At 40.9% G+C, this 26,711-nt stretch overlaps 3 protein-coding genes across 4 annotated transcripts in view; 2 read left to right on the top strand and 1 right to left on the bottom strand.

The window, feature by feature from the left end:
* LOC110042304 (inositol 1,4,5-trisphosphate receptor-like) overlaps window positions 1–20,376 on the top strand; it is a 45,503-nt gene extending 25,127 nt beyond the window's left edge. For both annotated transcript variants that reach the window (XM_089272833.1, XM_089272832.1), the window contains 27 exons: window positions 247–372; window positions 915–1,115; window positions 1,730–1,981; window positions 2,726–2,851; window positions 3,444–3,572; window positions 3,962–4,082; window positions 4,816–4,991; window positions 5,070–5,218; window positions 6,064–6,175; window positions 7,170–7,487; window positions 8,118–8,340; window positions 8,809–9,083; window positions 9,656–9,859; window positions 10,257–10,367; window positions 10,944–11,039; window positions 11,311–11,418; window positions 12,138–12,257; window positions 12,817–12,942; window positions 13,294–13,360; window positions 13,620–13,742; window positions 14,355–14,527; window positions 14,980–15,144; window positions 16,006–16,195; window positions 16,877–17,245; window positions 18,263–18,423; window positions 19,018–19,179; window positions 19,534–20,376. In XM_089272833.1, coding sequence (XP_089128959.1) covers window positions 247–372; window positions 915–1,115; window positions 1,730–1,981; window positions 2,726–2,851; window positions 3,444–3,572; window positions 3,962–4,082; window positions 4,816–4,991; window positions 5,070–5,218; window positions 6,064–6,175; window positions 7,170–7,487; window positions 8,118–8,340; window positions 8,809–9,083; window positions 9,656–9,859; window positions 10,257–10,367; window positions 10,944–11,039; window positions 11,311–11,418; window positions 12,138–12,257; window positions 12,817–12,942; window positions 13,294–13,360; window positions 13,620–13,742; window positions 14,355–14,527; window positions 14,980–15,144; window positions 16,006–16,195; window positions 16,877–17,245; window positions 18,263–18,423; window positions 19,018–19,179; window positions 19,534–19,635 — 4,485 coding nt within the window. In that variant the 3' untranslated portion in view covers window positions 19,636–20,376. The remainder of the gene's footprint in view (window positions 1–246; window positions 373–914; window positions 1,116–1,729; window positions 1,982–2,725; window positions 2,852–3,443; window positions 3,573–3,961; window positions 4,083–4,815; window positions 4,992–5,069; window positions 5,219–6,063; window positions 6,176–7,169; window positions 7,488–8,117; window positions 8,341–8,808; window positions 9,084–9,655; window positions 9,860–10,256; window positions 10,368–10,943; window positions 11,040–11,310; window positions 11,419–12,137; window positions 12,258–12,816; window positions 12,943–13,293; window positions 13,361–13,619; window positions 13,743–14,354; window positions 14,528–14,979; window positions 15,145–16,005; window positions 16,196–16,876; window positions 17,246–18,262; window positions 18,424–19,017; window positions 19,180–19,533) is intronic.
* Window positions 20,377–21,618: 1,242 nt separating this feature from the next.
* On the bottom strand, window positions 21,619–22,788 carry LOC110042445 (tRNA methyltransferase 10 homolog A-like). The gene has a single exon (XM_020747822.2). The coding sequence runs from the start codon at window positions 22,625–22,627 to the stop codon at window positions 21,701–21,703; it is 927 nt and encodes a 308-aa protein (XP_020603481.2). The 5' UTR covers window positions 22,628–22,788; the 3' UTR covers window positions 21,619–21,700.
* Window positions 22,789–22,921: 133 nt separating this feature from the next.
* LOC110042454 (thioredoxin domain-containing protein 9-like) lies at window positions 22,922–26,291 on the top strand. Its single transcript, XM_020747834.2, has one exon. The coding sequence runs from the start codon at window positions 22,922–22,924 to the stop codon at window positions 23,588–23,590; it is 669 nt and encodes a 222-aa protein (XP_020603493.2). The 3' UTR covers window positions 23,591–26,291.
* The last annotated feature ends 420 nt before the right edge of the window (window positions 26,292–26,711 follow it).

Here is a 26,711-nt window from a genome sequence, read left to right as displayed (position 1 = left end):
TGTTTGTTCTATTGTCCTCTCAAAGGGCTTCAAGCCATTCATGTGAGACCTTACGAGAGCTGCTACATCACCCAGATTATCTTAAAACGTCGTAAATACGTTGAATTCCTTTAAATCCGTTACATTCCCAGGCTCACTCCTTTGCCTTCCTTGTCGTTAAGGGAGGTGAAGAAGAGAGAGCCTGGGATCGAGGCTGCGGTCTACCTTACTGAGACTCAAAAGCGTTCTTGCATTTTCTTGCTTTAGAATGAAGATTTGAGGATGGAGGAGATCATGGCCCAGGCTCATGAGTTTTTACGTAACTTCTGCCTCAGCAATCCTCAGAACCAGGCCCTACTCCACAAGCATCTGGACTTGTTCCTCACCCCAGGGGTAAGCACGTCTATAGACTCATGTTACTCTTAAGACGTTCCAGTCAAAACAAACTATTATTGATGTTCAGCAAATGATCGATTACCCGACAAATCTCCGCTTTCCTTTGGAGTATTGCGGATACTTTGTTACCAAGCAGCGTCATTAGAGCAGTTTTTGATTGACTCTTGAATGTATTGAGTGTTTGTTTCAGTTTTACTAGTTGATCTCGTTTTGGAACAGCAGAACTACGATCAATACTCTAGAAATGACTCGGTTTACCCGGGTTTTTCCGCGGGAGGAGCAAGTTGCATATTTTCCCGCGAGAGGGGCTGGTTGCAAGTTTTCCCGCGTGAGGGACTGATTGCATGTTTTCCCGCGCGAGGGATGGTTGCATGTTTCCCCGCGTGAGGGACTGATTGCATGTTTTCCCGCGTAAGGGATGGTTGCATGTTTTCTCGTGCGAGGGACTGATTGCATGTTTTCCCGCGCTTTCCATCGGATGTTAAATGAATCACTTGAGAAAATGTAAATGTTGCCGTGTGTCTTCTTTCGTCCTTTAGCTGAAAGAAGCTCATACGTTACGCTATGTCTTCATGGAGAACTCAGCGCTTTGTTATGAGGTCACTGAGAAAGTTGTTCAACATATTGTGCACTGTGTTGAGACGCAAGGCCGCCATGTTGAATACCTGAAAGCTTTGCAGACCCTGGTGAAAGCAGAGGGACAGTCCATCAGAAAAACCCAGGACATGGTCATGGCCGAGGTATGTCGGCTTGGATTCTTCAGACGCAAATCGTAATAGCAGTGTTTTAAGAAACTCTTGAGTTCTGATAGGCTAACAAAGGAGGGAAACTTTCAGGAAAAGGAATGCAAATAACTGATTTCTGACATCGGTTTGAAGGAACCCGAAGACCCCTAACTAGGTTTCGCGAGTATTCCCGAAGCCTCCGGAAGATTTTTGATAAAGCCCGAAGCTAGTAAAAAACAAGGAGATTTGTTTGGATCCATATCATAGAACAAGGTACCCGAGAATAGAAATAGAGAGAAACTTGGCCCTTTGCGAGAAGAAAATGCTGTTAAAGAATTAAGATAAATTTTAAAGAAATATAAAGAATTTGAATTAATCTCAACCCTATAAACCCTTTGTTTATCAAGATCAAAAACATCCTTTTTTCTACAGTTCGTCGCAGGAGAATTTGTGTTTCGGTGAAAGGGGCTTTTGTAAGGAGAGCAGTTCTAACCACTTGAAATTTGGCACAGTGGGACCCCGCCTAACGGCCCCTCCGCTAATACGGCCACATTTTTGTGGCCCTTGGTGACCAGATTAACGGGGTTCCACTGTATACATAATTTTATCGTTGCAATTTGTTTTCCTAGTTAGTGAATGTGGGCGAAGAAGTGCTGGTGTTTTACAGTGACCCCCAGTCCTTCAACTGTCTTGTCGACATGATGCAATCTGAACGAGAGAGACTAGACGAGTCTGGTCCCCTGCTGTACCACATCAACCTGGTAGAACTGCTGGCCTGTTGTACCGAGGGCAAAAACGTGTACACAGAAATTAAGTGTCACAGCTTACTTCCGCTGGATGACATCGTGCGAGTTGTCACGCATCCGGATTGTATCCCCGAGGTGAGAGGAACTGGGGATGGTACAGCCTGCAGTACTGACGTTTGTTAGAGTGCGGTTTGTTAATTCACTCATGCGTCGCAAAGCAATAACGAGAGTTGAGGCGAGGCAAACATTGGGCAAAAGTATGGCACTGGGGTTATAAACAAAAGAGAAAATATCCCCTTAGTCTTGTGACAGATTCAAATACTGGGTTTTTATTCATCATTTGTTTAATGTATCGAGCACGAAAGACCATGTTTGTCCACATCTCCAAACACCGAAAAGAGAGTTGAAAATACGACACGTAGCGGAGTATTTTTGACGAACTTCGAGGTTTTCGGAAATGTGGTCAAACACTGTCTTGAGTGTTTGATATATCTTCTCAATCAAAACTAAAACTAAGGAGAAAATGAGAAAAAAAATTGTAAAAATCTATGCTAATTAAGATCAGATGTCCAAACACCGTCATGGTCATGATTTGCTTTGTTTAAACTTGATAAATTATTAGTGATGTTGAAAAAAAGAAATTTCTTCAACCGTGAGACAGGAGACTTTATCCAAAGAATCGAATGCGATATTAGCAAATATAACTTAAAGTACACGAAATGAGCGCCTTCTAGTTAGCTGCGTTTGATTATTACATAGCCAGAATTCCTGGTTGCGGTATTAGAGGATGCAAAATTTATGTGCTGTACGCTCCCATGACTAGAAATCTTCCCTGCAATGCTTCCCCTGCAAATATCAATCTGTGTTGTGTTCCCTCAGGTGAAGAACTCTTATGTTAACTTTCTGAATCACTGCTACGTTGACACTGAGGTGGAGATGAAGGAGATATACACCAGTAATCATATCTGGACTCTGTTTGAGGACTTCTTAGTTGATATGGCCCGGGTAAGGCAATATGCTGACATATAATAACTGATTCCTCGGAAAACAGTTTTTTGCAAATATCGGGAAACGTCAAGATTCTTGAAAAAGCAAAATTAAATAGCCTACTTCCCAATACACCACTCGATGACTTTTTGTTATATGAAAAAAAAAAAAATTCAACAAGGAAGCATTAGATCACACCTTATCACAAACAAATAGCATAATACCCCTGGCCTACAAGTATCGAATTTTAGTTTGTGCATAGCGAGAAAACGATATTCTTTCACCCCGTAATTTGTAGAAAAATCTGCATATTTCTCCCCTGCACAACAATCTACAGTCATGGACTTATTGTGTTGGAAAATGCGCAAAAACATGAAATCATAACCGTAATACCAACAGAATAAGTGTCAGCACCACCTCCCACCACCATCCCTTACAATGTCGGAAAATGGGAAAATGCAAACTTGTGTTAGATGAAAGTGTTTTGTCAAGATTGCACAGGGGTGGGGAGGGACAAAATGCGTATAGAATGAAGCTTTCCAACCGCTGTGACCAAGGTTGTACGTACTCTTTTGTACGGTAACGGTATTTTTTTTTTTAATTCTTTCAGGTTTGTAACAACACCTTGGACAGATTTCACGCAGACACCATGTTGGAAAAATACGCAACAGAAACTATCATGAATTTACTGACGTTCTTCTTCAACTCACCCTTCTCCGACTCCAGCACCACCATAAAGGTACTTTACTCTGTGTAGCGGGAGGCGCCGTGGCCTCATTGTTAGTGCGCTCGACTCCGGATCCGTATGCAGACTTAACCTTACCTACCTACTCTGTAAGGTTGCAAGCTCGGCAGCCAAATGCATAAATTCTGGTTCTATTCGTTGTATTTCAAGAACAACACTGACAAAGCAGTCTTTTGCACTGGTCACCTGAAATCGATCTAAAGCTTAGAAAACCTTTGACTAATCTCAACCAAAATCGAGAATTTCCTTGTCAGGATTTGCTTTTATGCCGCCGTTTTATGAAGTGAGAAGTTGTAGCAGCAAATAAGACCGTAATTGTGTTAGTGCTAAGCGTAATACTTGCTGTGTTTGAGCACAATTAACACACTGTTTTTCGTTTCAAGTCACGGCAGCCTGTCTTTGTTCGTCTTCTTCGCGGTGCATTCCGACTTTCCCAGTGCTCCTGGATGACAGGATCACAAAAATACCATGTGGAGACGTGTATCAAGACGTTATCTGATGTTGGTGAGTCGGGGATCCTATCTGAAAGAACTATAACCTTTACAAGAACTGTAATTGTAAAACTACCTACTCCAACGTCTCCAACCCTATGCAATGTTTATGTCACACTCTAGATCGAAAAACAAGTGTTCTCGGCCCTGATTTCCAATATTCAAGGCAGTTGAAAGGTGTAGGAGGCCGAAAATAACAAGGATTTGATGATCTTGAAATTATTTTGTCATTATCATTGTCTCGTTCACGTTTTATGTAATATATCAAACACGAAAGACCGTGTTTGACCACATTTCCAAACACCGAGAAGACAGTTGAAAATGCGACGCGCAACGGAATAGTTTTGACGAACTTCGAGGCGTTTGGAAATGTGGTCAAACACTGTCTTGAGTGTATGATATGTCTTCTCAATCGAGACTAAAGCCATGGAGAAAACGGAGAAATAAGACAGTAAAAATCTATAATGCGCTTTAGAGAGGGAAAATCTCAATAGGTCACATTGAGGGTACGAATATGGCCTATTAACCTAAGTCTTCAGTTCCACCTCTTCAGGGAGACTTTTTGTCTTATTTCTTAAAGGTCTCCGATCTTAACTATTCATGTTCCCTTTTGTTTTATTGTCAACTCTTTTTGGTGTTTTCCGCTTTAATAAACTGTCAGTTTGAGTTTTCCTTCGATTGAAAAAAGTTTTGACCTTCAAATGGAGGCGCCGAGATGTGAAGCTTTCTTCTCACTTCATTTGCAGCTAGGAATCGTGGGATTGCAATCCCAGCTGACCTTGAGAGCCAGATCCAAGCGTTGTTTACTCGGTCCCAGTTGGTGATGAAACACACTCGACATTGGCTCAGTCACGGGAAAGTCCGAAGGGACTCCATGATGAACCTTTCCAGGGACTATAGGAGCATCATTGAGGGGCTACAGGTAACGTCCCTTAATCATGTCACGCGTTGACCCCACAAAGTAAGACTGTTAACTTGTGTTTCGTAATTTGAATCACAGGATATTGTTTCGCTATTGGAGGATCAACTTCGCCCGCTCGTCCAATCAGAGTTATCGGTGTTGGGTGACGTGCTGTATCGTCCAGAGTTGATGTTTCCTCGGCAGTCCGAAGCATGGCACAAGTCTAAAAGCGGAGGGTTCGTCTCCAGGTACAAATGAACGGGGTTTGAGTTATTTCATAAAATCGCCTTTTATAAGCGCTTTGCGTTGTGATGAACTTCAGTGCTCTGTAGCGACCCTTTGAGTTTATTTTATTTGATGCGTTAACGTGGCCCTTTCATTATAAAGTACAACGTAGTTCTAACTTTCAGTTAACTCTGTGAATGAAACCCAAGTGTGTAACCATTCAAATTTAAGTTATTGAGCATTACTTTCATGCGGTACTGTTTATTATGCTGTACAAAGTGGGCTACGTTAACGCATCCAATACAAGGTGGTTCTAACTTTAGTCTCTGGATGAAACCCTACTGTGTGACCATTCAAATGAAAGCTTTAGAGCAGTGCTTTCATGCAGTACTGTTTGCTATATTGTTCAAGTTTCCATTTTTCTAACCGTTCTGCGGATGAAACTCTGGTGTGCGACCATTCAAACGAAGCTAATGAGACTCGCTTTCACGTGATGCTATTTATTTTCCATAACAGACTTTCTGTATTTCTTTTAAAATATTTTCAAGTTTTCTCCCTCCTCAGTAGCTCATGAAAATTCGTTCTGGTCAATAATCACCAGAGTTTCGTTAAGGCACTGAGAAGTTAGAGCCAGCTCAATCGAAGTTCTACTCAACAGCTTTCATTTCGTGGGTCACAAACTATGGTTTCATCCGCATACTTAAACGCTAGATCACCTTTAAGTATGGACTCGAGGACTCTCAGGGCTAAAAAGAAAAATTCCCCAAGTTTCTTCCATTCATCAATTCCCTTTTAAACATAAGATTATTGTTTCATATGATCGACCGGAGACGTTTCAAAATATGGTACTTTGTTTTGTCTCCACCAGGTTGATAGCACACGCTAAACAGCTGCTCGAGGACAACGAAGAAGCTTTGTGTGTCCGAGTGCTGCAGACGATCAAAGGCATGATGGCGCGTGATATCGACTTTGGAGACAAGGTCAGTAGGAAGAATACATTACAATTTTTACACCTTATCGTACCTTTCTGGTGCGTTTCGGTGGCATATCAGGCGAGTTTGGTCGAGCCATGGTTCGAATTTTGGCCAGACATAGTCGAGCCAAAATATCCATGGCGAGACCAAACGTACCTGATATGCCACCGAAGCGTACCAAAAAGGTACGATTAGGCATTTACCGTTCCCAACTTCGGCCAAGTGACCATGATATCATATCGAGTCAGTGACTTGATATCGCAGGATATCAGGACAGTATACACGGCTTCTGATTGGCTAATTGCGAATTTGAATGCGGTAAAAAGTCAAATCGGACAGAACTCCATCTGAGAGTCTGTACTGTGCCCGCGGTGTTCGTCAGAGGCATTGCTACGCAACCTGACGTATGCTAAGTTGACGTGACAGCTTTTCGTAGGCTCACGAGTGTTATTATTGTCTTTTGATTGGGAGACAGTAATTGAACGCTCCTCGGATGCTACGAAAGTTGAAATAATAGAACTTTATCTCAGCAACGCAGATATTGCCTTCCTAGATCAATATCGGTCACTTCTTTGGACAGATTTTTAATGTTTTCTTCGAGTGAAGCGACGGTAAACAGATTCCATGTTGCCGTGCGTCTGTTCAGTGATAGATCACAGATGACGTCAAAATGTGGTAAGAACAAAAAATTGGCAAACGAGGCGATAGCTGCGTGTGTCCCTGATGTTCATACCACATGTTGACGTCTTCTGTGATCTGTTACTGAACAGACGCACGGCAACATAAAATCTATCTGTTTTAGATAATAATAATAATAAAAAAATGTTAATGACGTCATCAACGCGTCTATCCTCCAATTGATCGTAGGTAAAAACCAATCAAAATCCGAGAAGAATTTGACCTATAATATAAAGGCGATAATCTGTTGAAAAATACCCGCTTTCGATATTCGCTATATCTCGATTACTCGCTATTTAATTGTATCCCTGTTTTGTTTCAGGGTGACGCGCTACGTTCGTCGCTGTTAAGCCGCTATTTTGGTGCAAATTATTACATCACAATCAGTCAGGCCAATACTAAGACCTCTACCGATAGCAACAGCAAGAAAACCGCCAGTCAGGATGTAAACTCGGGGCCTGGGGCTGAGCTGCTGTCACGCGCGGGCGTCACGCTGTGCGAGATGCAAGGTCGGCTTGACAAGTGTGGAGCGTCTGATCTGATTATTGATCTCATTATGAAGCAGCCGAACCACAGGGTGTTTCTTGAGATACTTGAGCTCGCAATTGCTCTGCTTGAAGGGGGAAACAACTCTATTCAGGTTGGTGTTAAGTTTAAAAGGCTTAAAAGCCGGGTTGCTCAAAGCCCGATTAAGCTAACCCAGGATCAGCGAGAATTTTGATTGGAGTTTTGTAACTTTTCGTTGAGGTTTTCTGTTTATATTGTTTGCCCTTCAGTTTTGAGCTTGAGTGATCTCAAAGTACACATAACATAAGTAGTGAAAAACATTTTTACTCCAGAAAAATAAATACCTCAGGTAACTTTTAATCCTGGATTAGCGTTAACCGCCTTTCGAACAACCCGGCCCCTTGAATTAAAAAAAAAAAAAAAAAGAAAATTCAAGGCGTTGCAAATCCCTACAAAGTGAATTTGGAGCTTACAAAGCCTTACAATTTTTGTTACTGATACAACAGTGAGTAGTTTGCAAATGTCTAGTTTTCATTTCCAGTGTTCACATTTGTTTGGTGCGTCCTCAAGAAATTGGATTACAGTCCTAGAAAGTTCTTAAATTGTTTGGTCCGAAGGCAGTTTGAAACGCCAAACTCGATAGGTTTTCATTCAAGAACCCCTTCTTTATTTGGCGTTGAAAGAGTTTTTTAGGGCGACTTTTGTCAAAATGCTTTACGTTACCTTTTTGAATGTTCTCCTCTCATTTCATTATTTTTCGTAGAAATCTTTTCTCCAGCGATTTATAAACGGTAGATGTGAAGAGTTCTTCCGCTACGTTTTTGACAAAATGACGGATGCAGAGGCTGAAATCCGAGCAACCATCACAGTTCAAACAACAGAATCTACAGTAGCAAAGAAGAGCGATAAAGATGTTCCTCATGGTAAGACCACTGATGGACGTAGAGGGACTGTATTTGGAGGACGACGGGACACTCTGGTAACAGGTTAGTGATGCAAATATATTCCCCGCCCCCCTCCCCGCTGGAAAGCTAAATTCTACTCGAAGCACTAGTCCTCTACAATCAAACGTTACGTAATGAACTGCAATATGGACGTAAGGGTTGGACCATTTAACTTTTCAGGGGGAGGGTGGGTGATTTGGTATAGGCTTCAATATATTTTTAACCCTTTCATGCACCAGGAAATTTTTTTCTCGGGATGACAGGTGTGTACACATAATAATTTTTCTCCTTGTAACATGCTTTTTTGGGCTACTGAACGTGCGTTGTATATTTTTTCGGCAGCGGTCGTGTGCGTGAATTTGTTTTTGGTACAAGTATTCTTGCAGGATATTTTTTTCCAAAATCAAAACTGATTATTTTTTATATTTAAGTTTTCTATGATTACTGCAAAATTGTGGTGAAACAGAGTAAACAATAACATTTTTGAATATTAATTTTCTCCTTTTCAAGGTTCTTTACTCGGTATCAGCGAGGACGTGAAGGAACAATTATCCGATGCAGCTACGCACACCAGCAAGGCTTACGCGGCCGTAAGAAGGGGCCGAGACCCGGACGCTGAAGTGGAACCTACCAGACCGTTGCCGAGTACATCACTGTTTGGAACTGATCTGCAAAGCAGCTCAGGCAAACATGAAGTTAAGACCATGTCCCCAGAGGTGCTTGTTATGAAGCCGATTCTGAGATTCCTGCAGCTGCTCTGTGAGAACCACAATAGAGAACTGCAGGTAAGTGAGCTTGAAATGGTCTGTAAGGTCGCTTGGGTCAATTTCTAATTTTTAGACATTTTACTCATTCGTACTTTTACTTCGTTTTCGATATACTCATTCTCTTTCATTACCCTGACTACCGTAATATAGCTTTTGGTGGTCGCCATAGCACTGTCTATGTTGGATTTCGAAACGGTTCCTTCTATGTAATTCGCTCTTAGCTTGGTTTGGTTGTCGTCTTAAAGGAGCTACGTCGCGGTTTGCGCATCTTAAAAAGTTTAGGCTAACTTTTTCAAGTTCGTCGAGTTTTAATCCGTGTAAATCTTCTCCGTCCTTAACCATCCTCGTTCCTTTCTGGTTTATTCTTAGCTCTTTGGTGTTTTTCTGTCTTAGTAAACTACTATTTTCAGGTTTCCTTCAATGTAAGGGTGATTTTTTTTCGTGGCCAAAATAACTCAAAATGCCGTGACTGAGCTCGTTTATATTACTGTAGAGAGCTTTCTAATCGCTTCTCTATGTCCAGAGCATGATTCTTAACACTGTTAGCTAACAGTTTTAGCGAGACTAATGTGTCTTACTTGGTTGTTCAGAATTACATTCGCAAACAAGACCACAGCAAGACCAACTACAACTTGGTTCACGAGACTCTGCAATTCCTTGACTGCATCTGCGGCAGCACGTCTGGGGGACTGGGACTACTCGGTCTGTATATCAATGAATCGAACGTGGGACTGATCAACCAGTGTCTGGAGAGTTTAACCGAGTACTGCCAGGGACCTTGTCACGAAAATCAGGTGCGTGGCTCTTGTTGTATGACTTTTATTTTAGGAAAAGTTTTGTGATTTGTGTTATTTACCGCAGTGTTTCGAAAAGCTAGCGAGGTCGTCGTTCGGGATTAGAAGCTTTTGAATTCGTTTGACCTTTCAGGTGGCCAAATTTTGTTTATTGTGTGTCGAGAAAGTCGTTCGATGGTTTTTATCCTGACTGCTTGTTACAAGAGCAATACAAAAACTGGCTTGAATTTCGGTTTGTTACTTGGTATTTTCTGATCGCGTTACTTAGGATTTAGCGATAAACGCGCAAAAATTTGGCGTTTCTGTCAGAAATTCTGCTTTTCTTTTTCTTTGATTTGTTTCAGTTTATGTAAACGAATATTATTACTGATATTCGTTGGGGCTTGTTTCTCTTCAGACCGCTATCGCTCTACACGAGTCCAATGGTATCGACATTATCATTGCTTTAGTTCTAAACGACATCAACCCGCTGGGAAAACAACGAATGGATTTAGTTTTGGAACTCAAGGTTTGTGGCAGCATTGTATACTTTGTTATTCATCTTCGTGTTTTCCTGTTTTTTTTTTTTTGTTGTACTTACATGCCATACTCTGTTGAAGCCCTTAAAGCATTTTGAAATTGCTAAATAGTCATAAAAAGCGTTTATCAACTGGGGGAGTAAGTACCAGACTCAAGGCTCTGAGCTCGCTGGTTTCGTCGCCATGGTTGCTAAGCAATCTGACGTCACCTCGTTTCACCATGTTGACGTGAAATTGATTTTTTGATTGATTTGCCCACTGCTACACAAACTCTTAAAGTTTTTAAAGTAACGTTCTTTACTTAGAGGGATGAAACACTTTTCGTTTGTTCTGCTCTTTACATCACACGTTGCCATACGTTGCCTAGCAACGTCCACACGTAGCTTAGCAACGTAACGATGGTTGTTATTGGAAGGGTGTGTTCACTTGCTAGTAAACACATTTTCTTCTGAGTGGCTCATAAGAGGCGTTAATTCTTTGGGTATTTTCGCGCTAAATATTAGTCCTCGTTGTGTTGCAGAAAAAGAGTGATTGATACTCTCTCTTGATTTTTTTTTCTTTTCCAGAACAATGCATCGAAAACTCTGCTAGCGATAATGGAAAGCCGTCACGACACAGAGAATGCTGAGAGGATACTGTACAACATGACACCTCAACAGCTGGTATGACTGGGTCAGGGATATCACCAGATAACTGAGCTAGATCTCAGAGCTCTGGCTTAGTCATGCGAACTCGGATTTGTTTAATACATTCGACTGCTAGAGATCCACTGCGAAGTGATTAAGTTGAAATGTCGAGAATAAAGTCCCAGGTTGAAAACGTTCCCAAAGTCTGATCACCAGCTTATGTTATACCCAATGATATGTCATGGTTGTTCCAAAGACAAATATGTAATGCAATCATTTTTAATCGCATAATTCTTGCCTCTTTCAGGTTGATGTTTGCAAACAAGCCTATAACCAGGAAGATCTTGAAGACGAGAATGAATGCGAGGTTTCTTGTCGTGATGTCGGTCATAATATTTTCATTCTCGCACATCAGGTACTTTTATTCACACAAACCTCATCCGTGGGAAAAAAACATGGCCACTGACTGGTACATTTACCCATAATTCATAGCGCAAAAACACTGCTCATAAATACTTACAGGAAAGTTCTAAAACCTCCAAACCTGACATGTACAGTGTTGTTAGTACAGGGACAAATATTCCAAAAGATTGCTTTCCTTGTGCTTAATGGGCTGTGTGGTTCGCGAGATATTGGGATAAAAAGTACAGCCGCCATCTTTTTCTCCCTACGGAGGTTTGCATGAAACAACAACGACAACAATAGCTTTATTCACTCATACATTTTACAGTTTTACCAAAAAAATGCATATGAATAGAAGGACAGAAAAATAATGAACATTTGAGTCTGGAGACTAGGGTAACCCGAAAGTTTTGTAGTCATTCTCCAGTTATTGTAAGGTTTCTATAGATATTGAGAGAAGTTGAAGACTTGAGATCTTTAAGGTTAGTGGGGATATTGTCCCAAAGAATAGTCGCTGTGTAAACTATTGTTTGTTCCTAGAAGGGGAAATCGTTCGCGGACAATCCAGGTTGAACGAGGGTGAGATCGTTCTCCCCTCGGTGACAAATGTGCAACTCGCGCCGCTTCTAAATTTAAAGGCATTCAATATTTTTCTTCCTTCCTTTCTCATCTTGCTACTGATCGTAGAATTCCCTAACTTCCTTCACTGATGTGTTCAGTTTACTTTTTTAGCTTTCACAACACAATAAGGAGATGGCGAGTTTACTCAAACCCAGCCCGCCTTCAGATTTGGAGGAAGTTAGAAGTGATAGCGCTCTGGAATACTATGCTAAACACACAGCACAAATTGAGGTAAGCACCCTGAAAGAAAAAGTCCACTAAGAGCTTTCTCGTAGCTTGTTAGGTGGCTCAAGATTTTCGTGAATATATGGTTGCTCTGAACCCCAAGTACACAATTTTTTAAAACTTTGCCAAAAGTTGCATCTTATCCTTCTCATCAAAATTCGATAATTAAGAAGTTTTTTCACCCAGCCGTTTTTCAAAAATAAGCACTTAAAGCCAAAATTAAGGATGTGTTTAGCAGGCCATACTGTTGCTATAGTAACATAGTGTCGCCAAACTGATAACAATGATTTCACCAATGATTGGGGAGTTTGTTGATTCCTTGATTTTAGCATCAACTGATTAAGAGTGGTTATAATGATCCATCAAAATCTACGTCTTGGAAGGTGCTGGAAACCGTTTATAGTCACCTTAATATTTCATGAAACGACTACCAATTATGCATTTAGTAAGTAGAGAAACATAAGTCCTTGCGTCAGCTATGTCCCTACCTTGGAAGTGCCCTTTTAGGTCCCGATAAAGTACTAATCGTGACTGATTCTACAGTCCTTACTCTTTCGTTTTTTAGATTGTACGCCGAGACCGTACAATGGAACAGATTGTGTTTCCAGTGCCAAACATTTGTGAGTTTTTAACTCCTGAAAGCAAAATTGATGCTTATCAGACTTGTGAGAGAGATGATCAGAACAGCAAGGTAACTAATCGACCTGTAATTTCTCCCTAGTATAGTAGGCAGATGATAAATATCAAAATCGAATAAGTAGGTGTTCTGTACGTCTTCCGACGGATTCTCACAGATAAGGACCTTTTAATTAACTTTCATGAAACCAAAACCAAAACATTCACAATGAACAATAATAACACAATGAACCAATGAGAACTTTGTAAAATTTAGAATTTTCGTTTCATATCTGAAGCTTATTGGCAATTATATTGGCGCTTTATCATGTTAGATCACTTTGAACAACAATGATCGTTTTCCTTCAAATGATTTCATTTGCGCTCGCAGCGTTATTTTCAATTTAATTATCTCTTTCGTTTTCAGATTTCAGATTTCTTTGATAGAACGGAGGAGCTTTTCCGCGAGATGCAGTGGCAGAAGAAGCTACGAGGTAACAAGTGCTTCAGATGCTTTCAGTCCTAAAAAAGTCTTGCCCTTTTATTACTAAGGGAGAAATCTTTCTTTTCTAAGCTTTTCTTTCTCTCTTCCTTCCTCCTGCCGTGTATCCGTAGTTTTGTTTCTATCAGCTCCATCTTCCTTTGAGATTACGTCAAAAGTGCAACTGAACCTAGGACTCAGTGACCAAATCTCGGAGTAGTCCAGGTTGGAGAGTATACAGGTGTATATAACCCTGCTATTTCTCATTTCAGAGAGCCGATTCTTATTCGGAGTGAGCAGCCGTATGACTTTATGGGAGCAAATCTCCATCAACTTTGCTGTGCTGATCAACTTGCTTGTTGCATTTTTTTATCCGTTTTCTGATGGACCAGGTGGTAAGTGTCACGGCGGATTGCGTTACGTTGTCTAGGTATAGCTCTCATTGGCTTAAAGGAGTTTGGTCACAGTATTTTAGGTATTTTTGTTTACTTTTGTCAATTATGAGTGTTAAACATGTGGCTTTTATTTGTAAAATCTCGTCCACAAATGAAAGAAAGATGATTTCCAAGCTCAGCATTAAAAATAACACTTTTATACTCATTGATATGAACTTGAAAAAAGTCGGGCAGATGTTTTTTCAAGTTTACTCTAATGCAATCTGTTTTTCATAATTTCTAATTTTGCCCATCCATTCTCCTTTTGGCTTTCCTATCTTTCTTTGGGTTAGTTTACAGTTTTAAGCCGCTATTGTAATTTTTCAGTTAATTCTATCACCACTTGGGAAGCCTTGAAATTGTCTAAATTTGGATGACCTAGACACTTAAACTAACACTTTTAGATCAGATGAAAATTAACTTCAAGTTAGAACATCAGAATTTCGTTGCCAGTTGGTGCTCTTGTATTGTGTTCTAATGAACCACTAGGCCTACTCCAGCGACCATTATATATTATATGACAGCATTTTTTCTACGCAAGTCATTGTCATTTTGCAATTTGTCTCCCTGCAGAACTTGACGGTCGCCTGTCTGTCTTGGTGTGGCTGGCCATGCTTGTGTCGTTTTCTATTATAGTGACTTTTCCTCGCCCGTCTGGGATCAGGACGTTCGTGGGCTCGACTATCCTTCGACTCATTTTCTCCGTTGGATTGGAACCCACACTTAAAATATTAGGATTAGCAAATGTAAGAATAGTAGCAGAGGAAACAGTTGTTACCTAATAAGGGAGCAGGGATGGCGCCGTAGTGAGAGCTGTTGCCTCCCACGAATGTGACCCGGGTTCGATTCCGGTCCGGTGCCATATGTGGGTTGAGTTTGTTGTTGGTTCTTGCCTTATTTCGAGGTTTTTTTTCCGGGTTCTCCGTTTTTCCTCCCTCCACAAAAACCAAGATCTCTAAATTTCACCCCGTTTTTCCGCGCTTTTCACTGGGAGCTTCCCTTTGGTCTGGATTTGTTTATTATTTCGCTACCTGTAGCTATTGGCTATTATCATAACAGCCTGTTCCAGGCTCTCGGTCAGTGGGGACGATCGAAAACCGAGACCGAGAGCCTGGAACAGGCTATTGTCATAACAGTCTTCAAGAACTGCCAGTTTCGTGTTCATTTTTACAAGCTCACGTGCACTCTTATTTTTCAGGTTATTATCAAAGCAATATTCATAGTGAGTTATGTCGGTAACCGCGGCACGTTTGATCACAATGTCCGCCGGCTTCTGTCGGACAGAAACCTTGTTCTTCATTTGATGTATTTCACCTTCGGTTTCCTTGGTTTAACCGTGCACACTTTCTTCTACAGCATACTGGTGAGTAGCTCTCTTTCATTAATTACGAACTTCTCATCGTCTTATTATAACGAATTCATATACCAGTCTATGAGAATCTCGCCCCTCGTCACCTCAGGGTAGCGCCATCATTACATGAAAGCATACAGAAGAATTTCAATGTTGAACATGGTTGTTTTGTGGCTAACCCATCTCCCAAAAGAATTAACTTACCCGTAACAAATTCTCTTCCTTCTAATTATCTTGTCCTTCTTTCCTTTTGAGAAAGTCAAACGTGAGTAAACGCGTCGCATCTAAGAATTACGCACTGGAAGCTCACGGTGTCCTTCCAGTCCGTGATCGTGGCTTTAATAATTGTGATCGAGTAACGAATCTCTTATTAACGTGGAGACGCGGTGACGTCAGGGTTAGTGCGCTCGACTTTGGATCGAGCGTTCCGGTTTCGAGCCCTGGCTGGGGACATTGGCATTGTGTTGTGTTCTTGAGCAAGACACTTTACTCTCACAGTGCTATCTCCATCCAGGTTTATAAATTGGTACCGGCAAATTTAATGCTTAGGAAAACGCTGCTATGGACTAGCATCCCATCTCGGGGGAAGTAGAAATATTCTTAAGGCTAGTCGCTTCATGCTACGGAAACTGGGAGAAGCGCCGGGTTGATGGGCCCCTTCCTCGTATGCAGACTTTACCTTACCTAACCAACTTGCTAGGGACCGTATTGGGAGAGTATCGGCCCTTGGTCTTTTTTGTACGAATCTTACTGCGCCAGGTCAATGCTGTCAAGACCTCGGGTCGATATTCTCCGTATACGGCCCTCACGCGTGGTTAATAGCAGATATATGTATTTTTGTGCGCTAATTGCGACACCTTCACATTCTGACAGCTGTTAGACGTGATTTTCCGTGAGGACACGCTTTTGAACGTGATCAAGAGCGTTACTCGGAATGGCCGCTCCATTATCTTGACCGCCATCTTGGCTCTCATACTTGTCTACATGTTCTCCATCATTGGATATCTGTTCCTCAAAGACGACTTCTTGATCGAAACTGATCCAAGATTGTCTCTTAGCTCTGGTGAGTCAAGATTCTTTTACCTACCTAAGTGACTTACTTAGTTTTGTAGTCAGACATCAACAGCCTTACTGCCTTACAGTTAAGACCAGAACACACTAGAGCGTTATGCAGGTTTTCTTCGACTGTCATCAGCGCGCTGTTAAATAAGCGTGACATTCAATGATTTGACGTTATCTGCTTGTCAAACGAGCGGTTGCCCGTGAGAACTTTAGCATGCAGGTCCGCATTCCGAGTCGATGGAGCACGTGACATTCGATGAGACTTTTCCCCTCTCTCACTGATTGGTCTATCTTTAAAGGCAAGGTTCCTGAAGTAACTACCGCTTACTCCACGATATATCTTTTTTTTATAATTCCAATACTTTGCCTTTGCCTTACCTGAAGAATTTTTGCAGACTGACATATTGAGTACTTCTAACTTCCGCCTTAGAGAATGAACGCAGTTCTCCTGAACCTCGGAGCCAGTTTCACAGAATTGTGATACTTTGTGTTTTTTTTTTTTTTAATTCATTATTATTATTTTTTGAAAATGGTCGTCTTCCCTTGATCGTTTGTGGTAACAGTTCGCGTCACCCATCTCTGACCCATGAAAGCGAAAAATCGCTCAGTTACTGCGGCTGGTTACTTCTGTCATTTCGTTATTATTTTTTCCCTTTATCTTTCCTGTCATCTTCCTTTTCAGCGTCCACCCCACCAAATACGTGCAATGCTGATGACAAGAACTGCGAAGAAACTTTTTCACTGACCCAAACAAGCTCAGAGTCAGAAGAGAGCGTAAAGGAGCGCGCCTGTGACACCCTGATAATGTGCATTGTCACCACCCTGAATCAGGGACTCAGAAATGGAGGGGGCATCGGAGACGTCCTCAGACGACCCTCCTTGAAGGAGAACATGTTTGTGGGCCGGGTCATTTACGACCTGTTGTTCTTCTTTGTGGTCATCATCATTGTACTCAACCTGATATTTGGTGTGATTATCGACACGTTCGCTGATCTGAGAAGCGAGAAACAGAACAAGGAAGAGGTTCTCAAGAACACGTGTTTTATTTGTGGTAAGTGACCAAGACTTCTTTTAGAGTCGGACAGGTTTTCAAATTGAGTTTTGACGTGGGTTGCGTGTGTTTTTTTTTTCCACGCTCGATACTGTTTCTGCATTGGGTTCTGATTGGTTCATTGCCTTCTTTGTATTTGTTGTGATTGGCTAGATGCGATTATTTGCGTTTTGGTTTTTCGACATTCATTGCAAACCTCTCTAGTATGCTCTATAAGCTTGAGTTGTTGGTATGCTTGTGTTTGGCTTCAAAAATCATACTCACCAGGGTTTCCCCTTGAGGAATAGATAAGGGGCCGCGTCGTAAAGGTTAACCCAGCAACTTCTTGTGCGACTGGTTTACAGTACAGTTAATTCCTTCAAGACGACTTTGTCGAAAACCATTCATCCCCAGATCATCCGCGGAATTTCCACGCATCTTTTAGAGATTTTCAGTGAAATCTAATTTCAGGCGCTTACGGTTTTTATAAATATTAATTACTGGTTCTAAGGTGACCGTCGAATACGTGTCAAGCTATGAAATACATCACTGTAGACTTTCCAAAATGCGATTGGGTACGAATATAGGTGACCGCCAGGAGCCCATGGGCTCTTGGTGATCGCTTAATGCTGGCTTTAACTCTACACAAAAAACCGCTTATAAGAACTTAGGTTTCTTCAAGTTAGCCTCTATAGGTTCTTATATAAATGGTGCTTACTGTGAAATTAGGCTACCTAGGTTCTTAATCAGGTTCTTAATTTAAAAAACAACAACAACAACAACTTGTACTCATAGGTATGGCCTTTACATTGAATCATTCACAGTACAGTATTGTGGTCTTGTAACACTGCCCGTGTCCTGGCTAGTTTTTTTTTACCTTTTTGGTGATGTACTGTATGATATTTGAAAAAACTCTATATTTTGAACAAAAAGAACCTGTATTGAGATTTTAGCCTAGAATGGTTCTTATGTGACGGGTTCTTTAACTGGGGAATTTTAACAGGTTCTAAGCGCGTTTTTACTGTATCTCATTCCCAGGTCTTGATCGATCAGCTTTCGATAACAAAGTGGTGTCGTTTGATGAACACATCAATTCAGAACACAACATGTGGCACTACTTGTACTTTATAGTCTTACTCAAGGTCAAGGACACGACCGAGTTTACTGGGCCCGAGAGTTACGTCAGCCAGATGGTTAAGGTACGTCATGAGTGCAAAGAGGATTTCCTAGGGGTAAGGGTTGGGGAGAGTGACGTCGAGTTAGATAGACGTTTCTTGCGGTCATGGGTTGTGAGCGATGAGAGGCAGTCTTATTCTTAAGCTAATGATCAAACAAATAAGCGCGGTTTAATAAGCTTTAAATAATTGAACTTGTTCATAACAGCGGGAGGACTTAGTGTTGTTGCGTTGGACTAGAGTTTCTACTTCGATCCCTGGCGGGGTCATTTTGCTATGTTCTTAAGCAAGATACTTAACTCTCATTGTGCCTCTCTCCACACAGGTGTAGAAATGAGTACTGGCAAATTCTTAGCAGATCTGATAACAATGCTGTGTGGATCTTATTAATGGGGTAGGGGGTAGGGGGTAGGGGGCTTACCTGCGATGAACTAACGACCCATGATTCCGGGAAAAGGAGCGTTGCTACAAAGTGCTCCATGTTTATTGCACAACTGACTTACTTTATTTTTTTGAAATGCGATTATTTCTCAACTCGTCTGCAGTTTGTTGTAATGGCAGGTACCGGTAGTTAGCACGTACACTGAAAAGTCTTGACTCAAACTCACATCTCTGTAGGAACATGATCTGGAGTGGTTTCCACGCATGCGTGCCATGAGCCTGGCGATGGACGAAGGAGAAAGCGAGCAAAATGAAATGAGAAGTCTTCAGGAGAAACTTGAAAGCACAACGCGACTGGTGTTCACTTTGTCACAACAACTGTCAGAACTCAAGGAGCAGGTACGCCTCGGAAATCAGATTGTCTTATTCAGTGTACTTTGAGCGTCTTAGCCCCCTACACAGACGTCCTTATGGCTTGTCACACAATCTTTTAAAGATTGCGTGACGAGCCCCAAGAGCGTAAGAGGTTAGGATTATCTCGACAGGAAAAGAAACGGTGACAACCCAACGATAATGCAGTTCCTTCCTACTTTTTCTCTCTTTCTCGCTTGCTGTCGGTCCATGAAGTCTTCTTTCATCTGGAACCACTGGTAGACGTAGTAATTCTTACGAACCTTACTCTTTTATGGTTAGTTTCAATATAGTTTCCCCGAGCTTTAGCTTCAAAGATTTTTTGTTTGTTTTTCTCTTTAGATGACAGAACAACGCAAACAAAAACAGCGCATTGGTTTGTTGGGGCCTCACTCTGTGTCCGCGCTAACGAACAGTCTTACGACGAACAACTTCAAGATATAAAGATTGTATGGAGAGAAAGAGAGAAAAGAAAACCAAAACTTAACAATGGAGGAAGACCGGCGAATGTGGACAGCGAGGGTTGCAAGTGGAAAGTTAGAGAGGGGGGAAACTGGAAGTGAATACTGAGAGAAATCTCGCCGACTTTTTCGGCTTCTGACCAGGTCTAAGAAAGTTATTTTCGTAGGAATAACTTTTATGTGGCTCAAGGCGATGAATTATCAGATGATTATAAATCTGATCGTTAATTTTGTACCCGAAAACCAATAGGCTACATTGCGTTCTGTGTCTTAAGATACATGACATTTTGAAGATTGGAAATACTAATAAGAACAGTGTAAAGTACAACGACCAGCAGTCTCTAAAGCTGGCAAAAATCTGTTTGATGTCTTTTTTAGGTAGATAGTTTTCGCTTATTGTTGTATTGTAAATGGTTGCTGGGTGTAAAAATTGTCACCTTTCTTCATTTCAGTAGTATTTTAAAACTAGTTGTTTTGAAGAAAATAGTACAAAATATTTATAGATGACAGAAATCGTATCAAAAAAGGTAGTAACTAAAGTAATTGTAAAATTGTTCTGCGTGGAAGTCCAGATACAAATATTCCAAACCGGCCTCAATGCAGCCCTTTTATGTTGATTGTATATAATGATAATTTCAATCACTCAACCCTCTCCCCAGCTTGACTTTGTATTTATATTTTGACGAGTCAAAATTAAACGTTGATGACTTTATGTCCACGACAATTATTTTGTCGAATTTTTTCCGTTTGATTCTAGTGTGAAATTTTAGGTGCGTTTTAGGGCTCGTCCCAGCTATTCCAGCTTATGCATTTTTTTCGTATTCTTGTAGACATCCCAATTCTTTCAGTACATTCCTTAGAATTTTTGTTTACAAATATGGCCGGTTGTCATGTGACGTCATCATTTTGTAAAATCAAAAATCACCAATCCTTCTGCAAGGTTTAGTCTCATCGGAAATAAGACCATCTAAGAACTTGACGTTTTGCAACGTTTAAGTTGGATGGACACCAACATGGCGTCTCCATACAAAGTTCTGCAAATTTGGGTGAAACACTTCTAATTAAATAACGCGCGAATGAAAAATCATACAGACCTATATCTTGGTGAGGTTGTTTATATATCAATCATCTCTCATATCCCAGATTCTTGACTTGTTCTATTGAATGGTTAGGATTTTTTTTTGATGGCGTGACGGTGAACCCCGCCGTGATCTCTTTGTTACGGCAGAATATAAAGGCGTTGCGTGACGGTCCCAATAACGGTGACCACAGTAGTTCCCTTTAATTTTGGTTTGTCACTCATTCTTTCTCACGGGCTGTTTACAAACCATAAGAATGGCGGAAATTGAAGTTATGTCAGAATGGGAGTCGACGTCATGTTAGAAAAAAGAGTCATGTAAGTTAGTTTGGTTATCACGCAACGATGCTTTCCACTGGGGAGGTTCACGATCCACAAACGAGAAAACCTTGTCTCCAGGGAGGAGAGGTTGGTGAAAGAGACCTTGGGGGTTCTGGGTGTTTGCAATTTAGCGAAAAATCCGGAAATTTCGCTTGAAAGTCAAATGGGACAGTAATTTTCCCGAAAATTGTAGACTACCTCCGTTCGGAACGGTACGGCGGAAATTTCCTTACTATTTGATACAGTTTTCAAACCTTCCTGTTACGGGAGTCGAAAGGTTGATCTTGATTCCCCTTTGAGAAACAGAACTCGGACCGGATCAACTCGGTTCAAGAACGAGGAATAAACGATAGTTGCCATTCTTATTTAAATCGGCGATCCGAGTTGATCTGGTCCGAGTTTTATACCTCCCCTCCTGGAGCACTTGCTACGTTAAAAGTGTTGCGTGACATGCATGCTCGTTTCGGGGGGGGGTGGGGGAATTGCACTAGGTGGTTTTGCGTGTAACTTGTGCCGCAGCAAACTGAATTGGTTCAGAAAAAAAAAAGCTTGAAAAAATTACTAAACTCCTAGATAATGTGTTCTTTATTCAAATTTAGATTCACAATCATTTCTCAAGTTCGCGGTAGCAACAGTTTTGTTTAGCCTTTCACTCGGGCTTAACTTGATCAGCATTTCCTTTGTCTGATTCTTCACTCTCGCCTTCAGAAGCGCCGCCATTCTCGACAGAATCCTCTTCTTCACCAACTTCTTGGGTTTCGGAATCTTCTTCCCTTTTCCTAGCAGGAATAACTTTGAAAAAAGCCTCTCTCCAGTCCTTTGTCTCTGTGAAAACCAACAAAATCTCAAACACCTGATTAACAGTGATCACTTTCCTGGATTTCAATTTGACAAACTCGGTGATTGGCAGTTGTGCATGAGCGATTCCCCGCTGGACAGCGAGCTCGTAGCACAGGCCTTTGTGATGATTATGATCAACAAGTCCGCCGATAATATACGCCTTGGACTCGTCGACTTCGCTTAAAACATTGGGAGAATCCGAGGTCAAATAAACTACGTCTTCTTGCGAGAAGATATCACTATAAGGTTCCGTCTTAATGTGAACATCCCAGTTTTCATAGTTACACTTGATCTCTTCCAGTATTGTCTTCGATCTGCCCCCGAAACTTGTGAGGTAAAACTGAACTGGATGCTTCGCTCTTCTGTTGATGGAATACGTTCGTTGAACTTGTTTCAATAGTTTATGAATATCACGATCGTTCATTAAATCATCAAAGCTCAGATCTATTGCGATACGAAGAGAAGAAGCGTCGTCCGAACTCATTGATTTAAGTTTCTTTGTAAATGTCGACTTTTTAGGAGAGGCATCGACACTTGCACTTGCTTGCCCTTCTTCTCTCTCTCCTTCTTCCTGTAATTTCCTTTTTTGGGCCTTCTTTCTCTCTTTCTTCTCTTTCCTTTTAACTTTTCTACGTTCCACGAACAATTGATGCTTCAGAAGTCTTTTCCTCTGTCGCTTCGACATTGTTTCAGTTTGTTGTTCCGTCTCTTTTTCTTTAACTGTGTTATCTCCCATGTTTCTTATGCGAGTTTCGCGAGGAAAGAACTTCGCAATTAGCAACAGAAAATGTTTTCGAGTCCTTTCAGGCGACTCAAACACGAGCGACAGACTTCCTTCAAGGATCCGCCATCTTGAAATGTCCCACAATTCTCAGAGAACGCTTTAGTCCCCAGGAGACCTCGAGGGACCTCTGAATAAATTTTGGCACCTGGAAACGAATTCAAAACTGAACCACACAATTCTAAACTTCGAGAAAATTTTCATTTTAGTCATTTTACATCGTTTGAAAAGCTGATTTCAGCGGACAAAATGGCTGGAAACATCGAACACCACATTCAAAACACCGTGCTTCAAGCCACAAAGGTTATGGAAGAGCAGATCGATTCAGAGCTTGACAAACTGGACCGCATGACGACAGATGAAATGGAAGAGCTTCGAGAAAAACGGTTGGAGCAACTGAAAAAGCAAGAGCAACAAAAACGGGAGTGGCTTCATAAAGGGCATGGCCAGTACACCGAGATTCCAGGAGAGAAAGAGTTCTTTAAAGAAACAAAAGACAGCCCTAGAGTCGTTTGCCATTTCTATCGCGATAGCACATTTCGCTGCAAGATCGTGGACAAACATCTCTCTCTGTTGGCGCCCAGACACATCGAAACGAAATTCGTCAAAGTCGACGCCCAACGCTGCCATTTCTTAGTTGAAAGATTGAATGTGCGAGTCCTACCGACGATACAGCTGGTCAAAGACGGAAAGTTCGTAGATAAGATCATAGGATTTGATGATTTAGGCGGCCATGATGAGTTCACTACAGAGATGATGGAGTGGAGAATAGCGCAATCTGGTGTGATCAATTACAGCGGAGACTTGAGTGTACGACCAGATCAGGCCGCCAAGAAAAGTTCCACGACTATACTGAAGAAAACCATTAGAAGTAGGAGAGATATGGATGATGACGAAGACTCTGAAGATGATGACTAAACTTAGTAACTTGATTACATTTTAAGACTTACTAAACTAAAGGTTTTCTTACTCAGTAACTTATGTAAGCTTAAGCTTTACATACAGTGGAAAAGTATTACTTAGACTATCAAAAGGGAGGGTAAAGTTATTATTCTGACTTTGTGATTGGTCGTAAATGGCCCATGAATCATAAACAACCCCTCTGTGATTTGTGGTGATTGAAACACAGTTGAACCTGGTATCTTGAACTCTCAAGGAAAAAAATAGTTAACAATTATTCCTTGAGTGCACGATGGATATGAGATGGGAGGTAGCTAACTTGGTGCTATGAACCTCATTGATTATAATCATCTCATATCCAATAAGCACGAGTGGAATAATTGTTTTATTTAAAATTTCCCCAAAATATAGAAAATGCCCACAAAAAATTATGCGTACACATACCATATTTTTAGAGCATGGTACAGTAGTTCATATACCCAGAGGGGAGGGTGGTGGGGGGAGACTCTGATATAAAAACGATGGGGTGCTTGTCATACCTTTTACTTTTAGGGCTTAAAAAAGGCGGTTTTGGTTCCTCTTAGGGTGTTCAGCCTCAAGAGTTCCATAGCGGGAGCTTTTGCAGGCCGTTTTAGGGTATTGAACCAAAACCAAATTGACTGGAAATAATGTGTTGCTTTAGAATTGGTACCTCGAAGGGGTCACACCCACAAAACAGGATCTTGATACCTCTTAGGGGTTCTTTTCAAACTCCCCCTGTCCTTTTTATGGGAATCCCTCTCCCCCCCCCCCCCCCCCCCTAGCACTCTCTGGGCATATACCATGATGGCTAAGCCAATGAAAACTCTTGAATTGCATTATCCAGTGGTCCAGTTTTTACTAATTCAAGAAAGCAGGATCAACGTAACTGATAGTAACTAAATGACTAACAAAGTACAATGAAAGGAAAATGATTTGAGATCGCGGGGAGTTTGATATAACCAAGTTTAAGATAGCAAGGTTGAACTGTAATAGTATGCTCTATGAAATGGGTATATTTTCCATTTTGTGTCAATTGCGATTAGACCCACCCCTTGCCATATGAATAGGGTAACCATGCTAATACACCATGTGAATGCAAAAAATAAATATTCAGCAATCGTTACACTTTTCAGGTGTCTATACAGGCTATAACCATGCACATGGTATTTTTAACTACAGTGCTCAGTCTTTTAAAATCTTTTATCTTTTAAAAGGTTATAATAGCAATTTTACAGTAGTGTAAGGCATCAATTGAACTTTTGTCAGTTTCATCTAAAATGCTATTGCAGGATAACATCCAGTGGTTATAGTTCTCAGTGTTTGGAAATGCGGTAAAAAATGGTTTCTTGCGTTTGATATATTAGGGAGCCTTAGCAAACCATGATGGAAACCATGACAAGAACATCACCAAACAAACGGTTTAATGAGCAGATCAACAGCAATGTACATACATTATAATCTATTCATTTTGTAAGTGTCCTCCGTAAGAAAACAATGTGAAATGACCTTGAGTTCTTTGTATTTTGGAGAATGTGAGCCAAAATGGTTATGTTTTCGTATTTCTTCTTGGAATTGATAGCTGGCATTTAGTCTGACCAGATTTTTAGCCCAGCTGGCATACAGTTGGACAGATTTGTAGCTGGTAGCAACTATTGCAAAATTCCAGAGGTTTTTTACCACATGTAGGTCTCACTCCTGGCATTGCTGTTGTCACTGCTGAAGCTTCCTATTGTGTAATAAGTTTGAGTTTTGAACTTATAATTTCACAGATGCTGGAAAGGCAGAGTAAACAGTTATAAGTAAACAACTGACTGAACTTTCATTTGGAACAAAAGGGCTGGCTATGGTAATGGAAAACTTAAACAAGCCAGATGGCAGTCACAGCAAGAAAGCAAAAAGGTTTAATGAGTAAAGCAGTGGTTGTACATGTACCTTATGAATCTTTGTACATTTCTTTGCCATCCTCTGCACAACAACAATGTGAAATGAGTAAGTTCTTTGTAACTTGGAGAGTGTGAACAATGACAAACTATTTTTTGCATATTCAATCGGAATTGAGGGGTGGCCTTACATATTTAGTTTGAGCAATTTCTGAGACCAATGGACACATTGAACAGATTTAGAAAATTGCAAAGTTCCCATGTAGAATATACATTTATTATATGGCTAGCATCGTAAGTGGGCAAGATGAATCAAATCCTGCGCTGGGATTGGCTACCCGAGCAGACAAGATGGAGCTATCTTGCCTGCGCGGGACTACCTGGCGTGTCCCGGTGCATCCTTCATTGACCAAGCTTATTCGGTCAAGATGGCTGGTTATTGGCCTCGTTCTTTTTTTGCGAGTTTATGGACCTCGACTCTGTCTCGGTCCATAAACATTCAAAAAAAGAACTTGGCCAATATCCAACCATCTTGACCTCACACTTGGTCAATAACCCATATTTATTTTTACTGGGCATTGTCCTCAGGGTTGCCGTTGTCATTGCTTAAGCTCTCTAATGAGATCGTGAGACAGGTACATGTCACTCATGACACACATTGTACACCAAAAAATTAATGCTGTATCTTACCTGTTCATAATTATTCAGAGCACACTTTACACTACAGGAATACAAAGGTTGGTAACCTGTGTCCCACTACTTTTGAGCAACTATATGTAATAGGAATGAATCTTTTTAATAAAGGTCAATTCAAAACAGCATTGGTATCAGTGGTTAGACGAATTTTCTTGATAACTCTTATCGGATAAACTTCTATTTTCCTTTGTTACTGTTGCTTTGTTTAGGAACACCCTGCTTGTATTATCATTCCTAAAGGGGCTCAGTCACGGTTTGGACATATTGAAAAGTTTAGCCTCAATTTTTCAAATTTGTCGTTTGTAATCCGTGTCAATCTTCCCCATCCTTAGCCATCCTTGTCCCTTTATGGTTTATCATTATCTCTTTTATGTTTTTCTATCTTATTAAACTGTTATTTTCAGATTTCCTACCATTTAAAGGTTATTTTGTATGTGGCCAAAATAACTCAAAATACCATGACTGAGCTCCTTTAACAGTTGTTGCATTGAATTTGAATTTCATTTGAAACTATGAAATAAGAAATTTTCTGTGAAAAATAC

This window comes from Orbicella faveolata, unplaced genomic scaffold (genome assembly GCF_042242905.1).
Source record: "Orbicella faveolata isolate gen_17 unplaced genomic scaffold, um_ofav_v1 contig_35, whole genome shotgun sequence".
Lineage (NCBI taxonomy): Eukaryota > Metazoa > Cnidaria > Anthozoa > Scleractinia > Merulinidae > Orbicella > Orbicella faveolata.
This window is presented reverse-complemented; position numbering and strand designations above follow the sequence as displayed.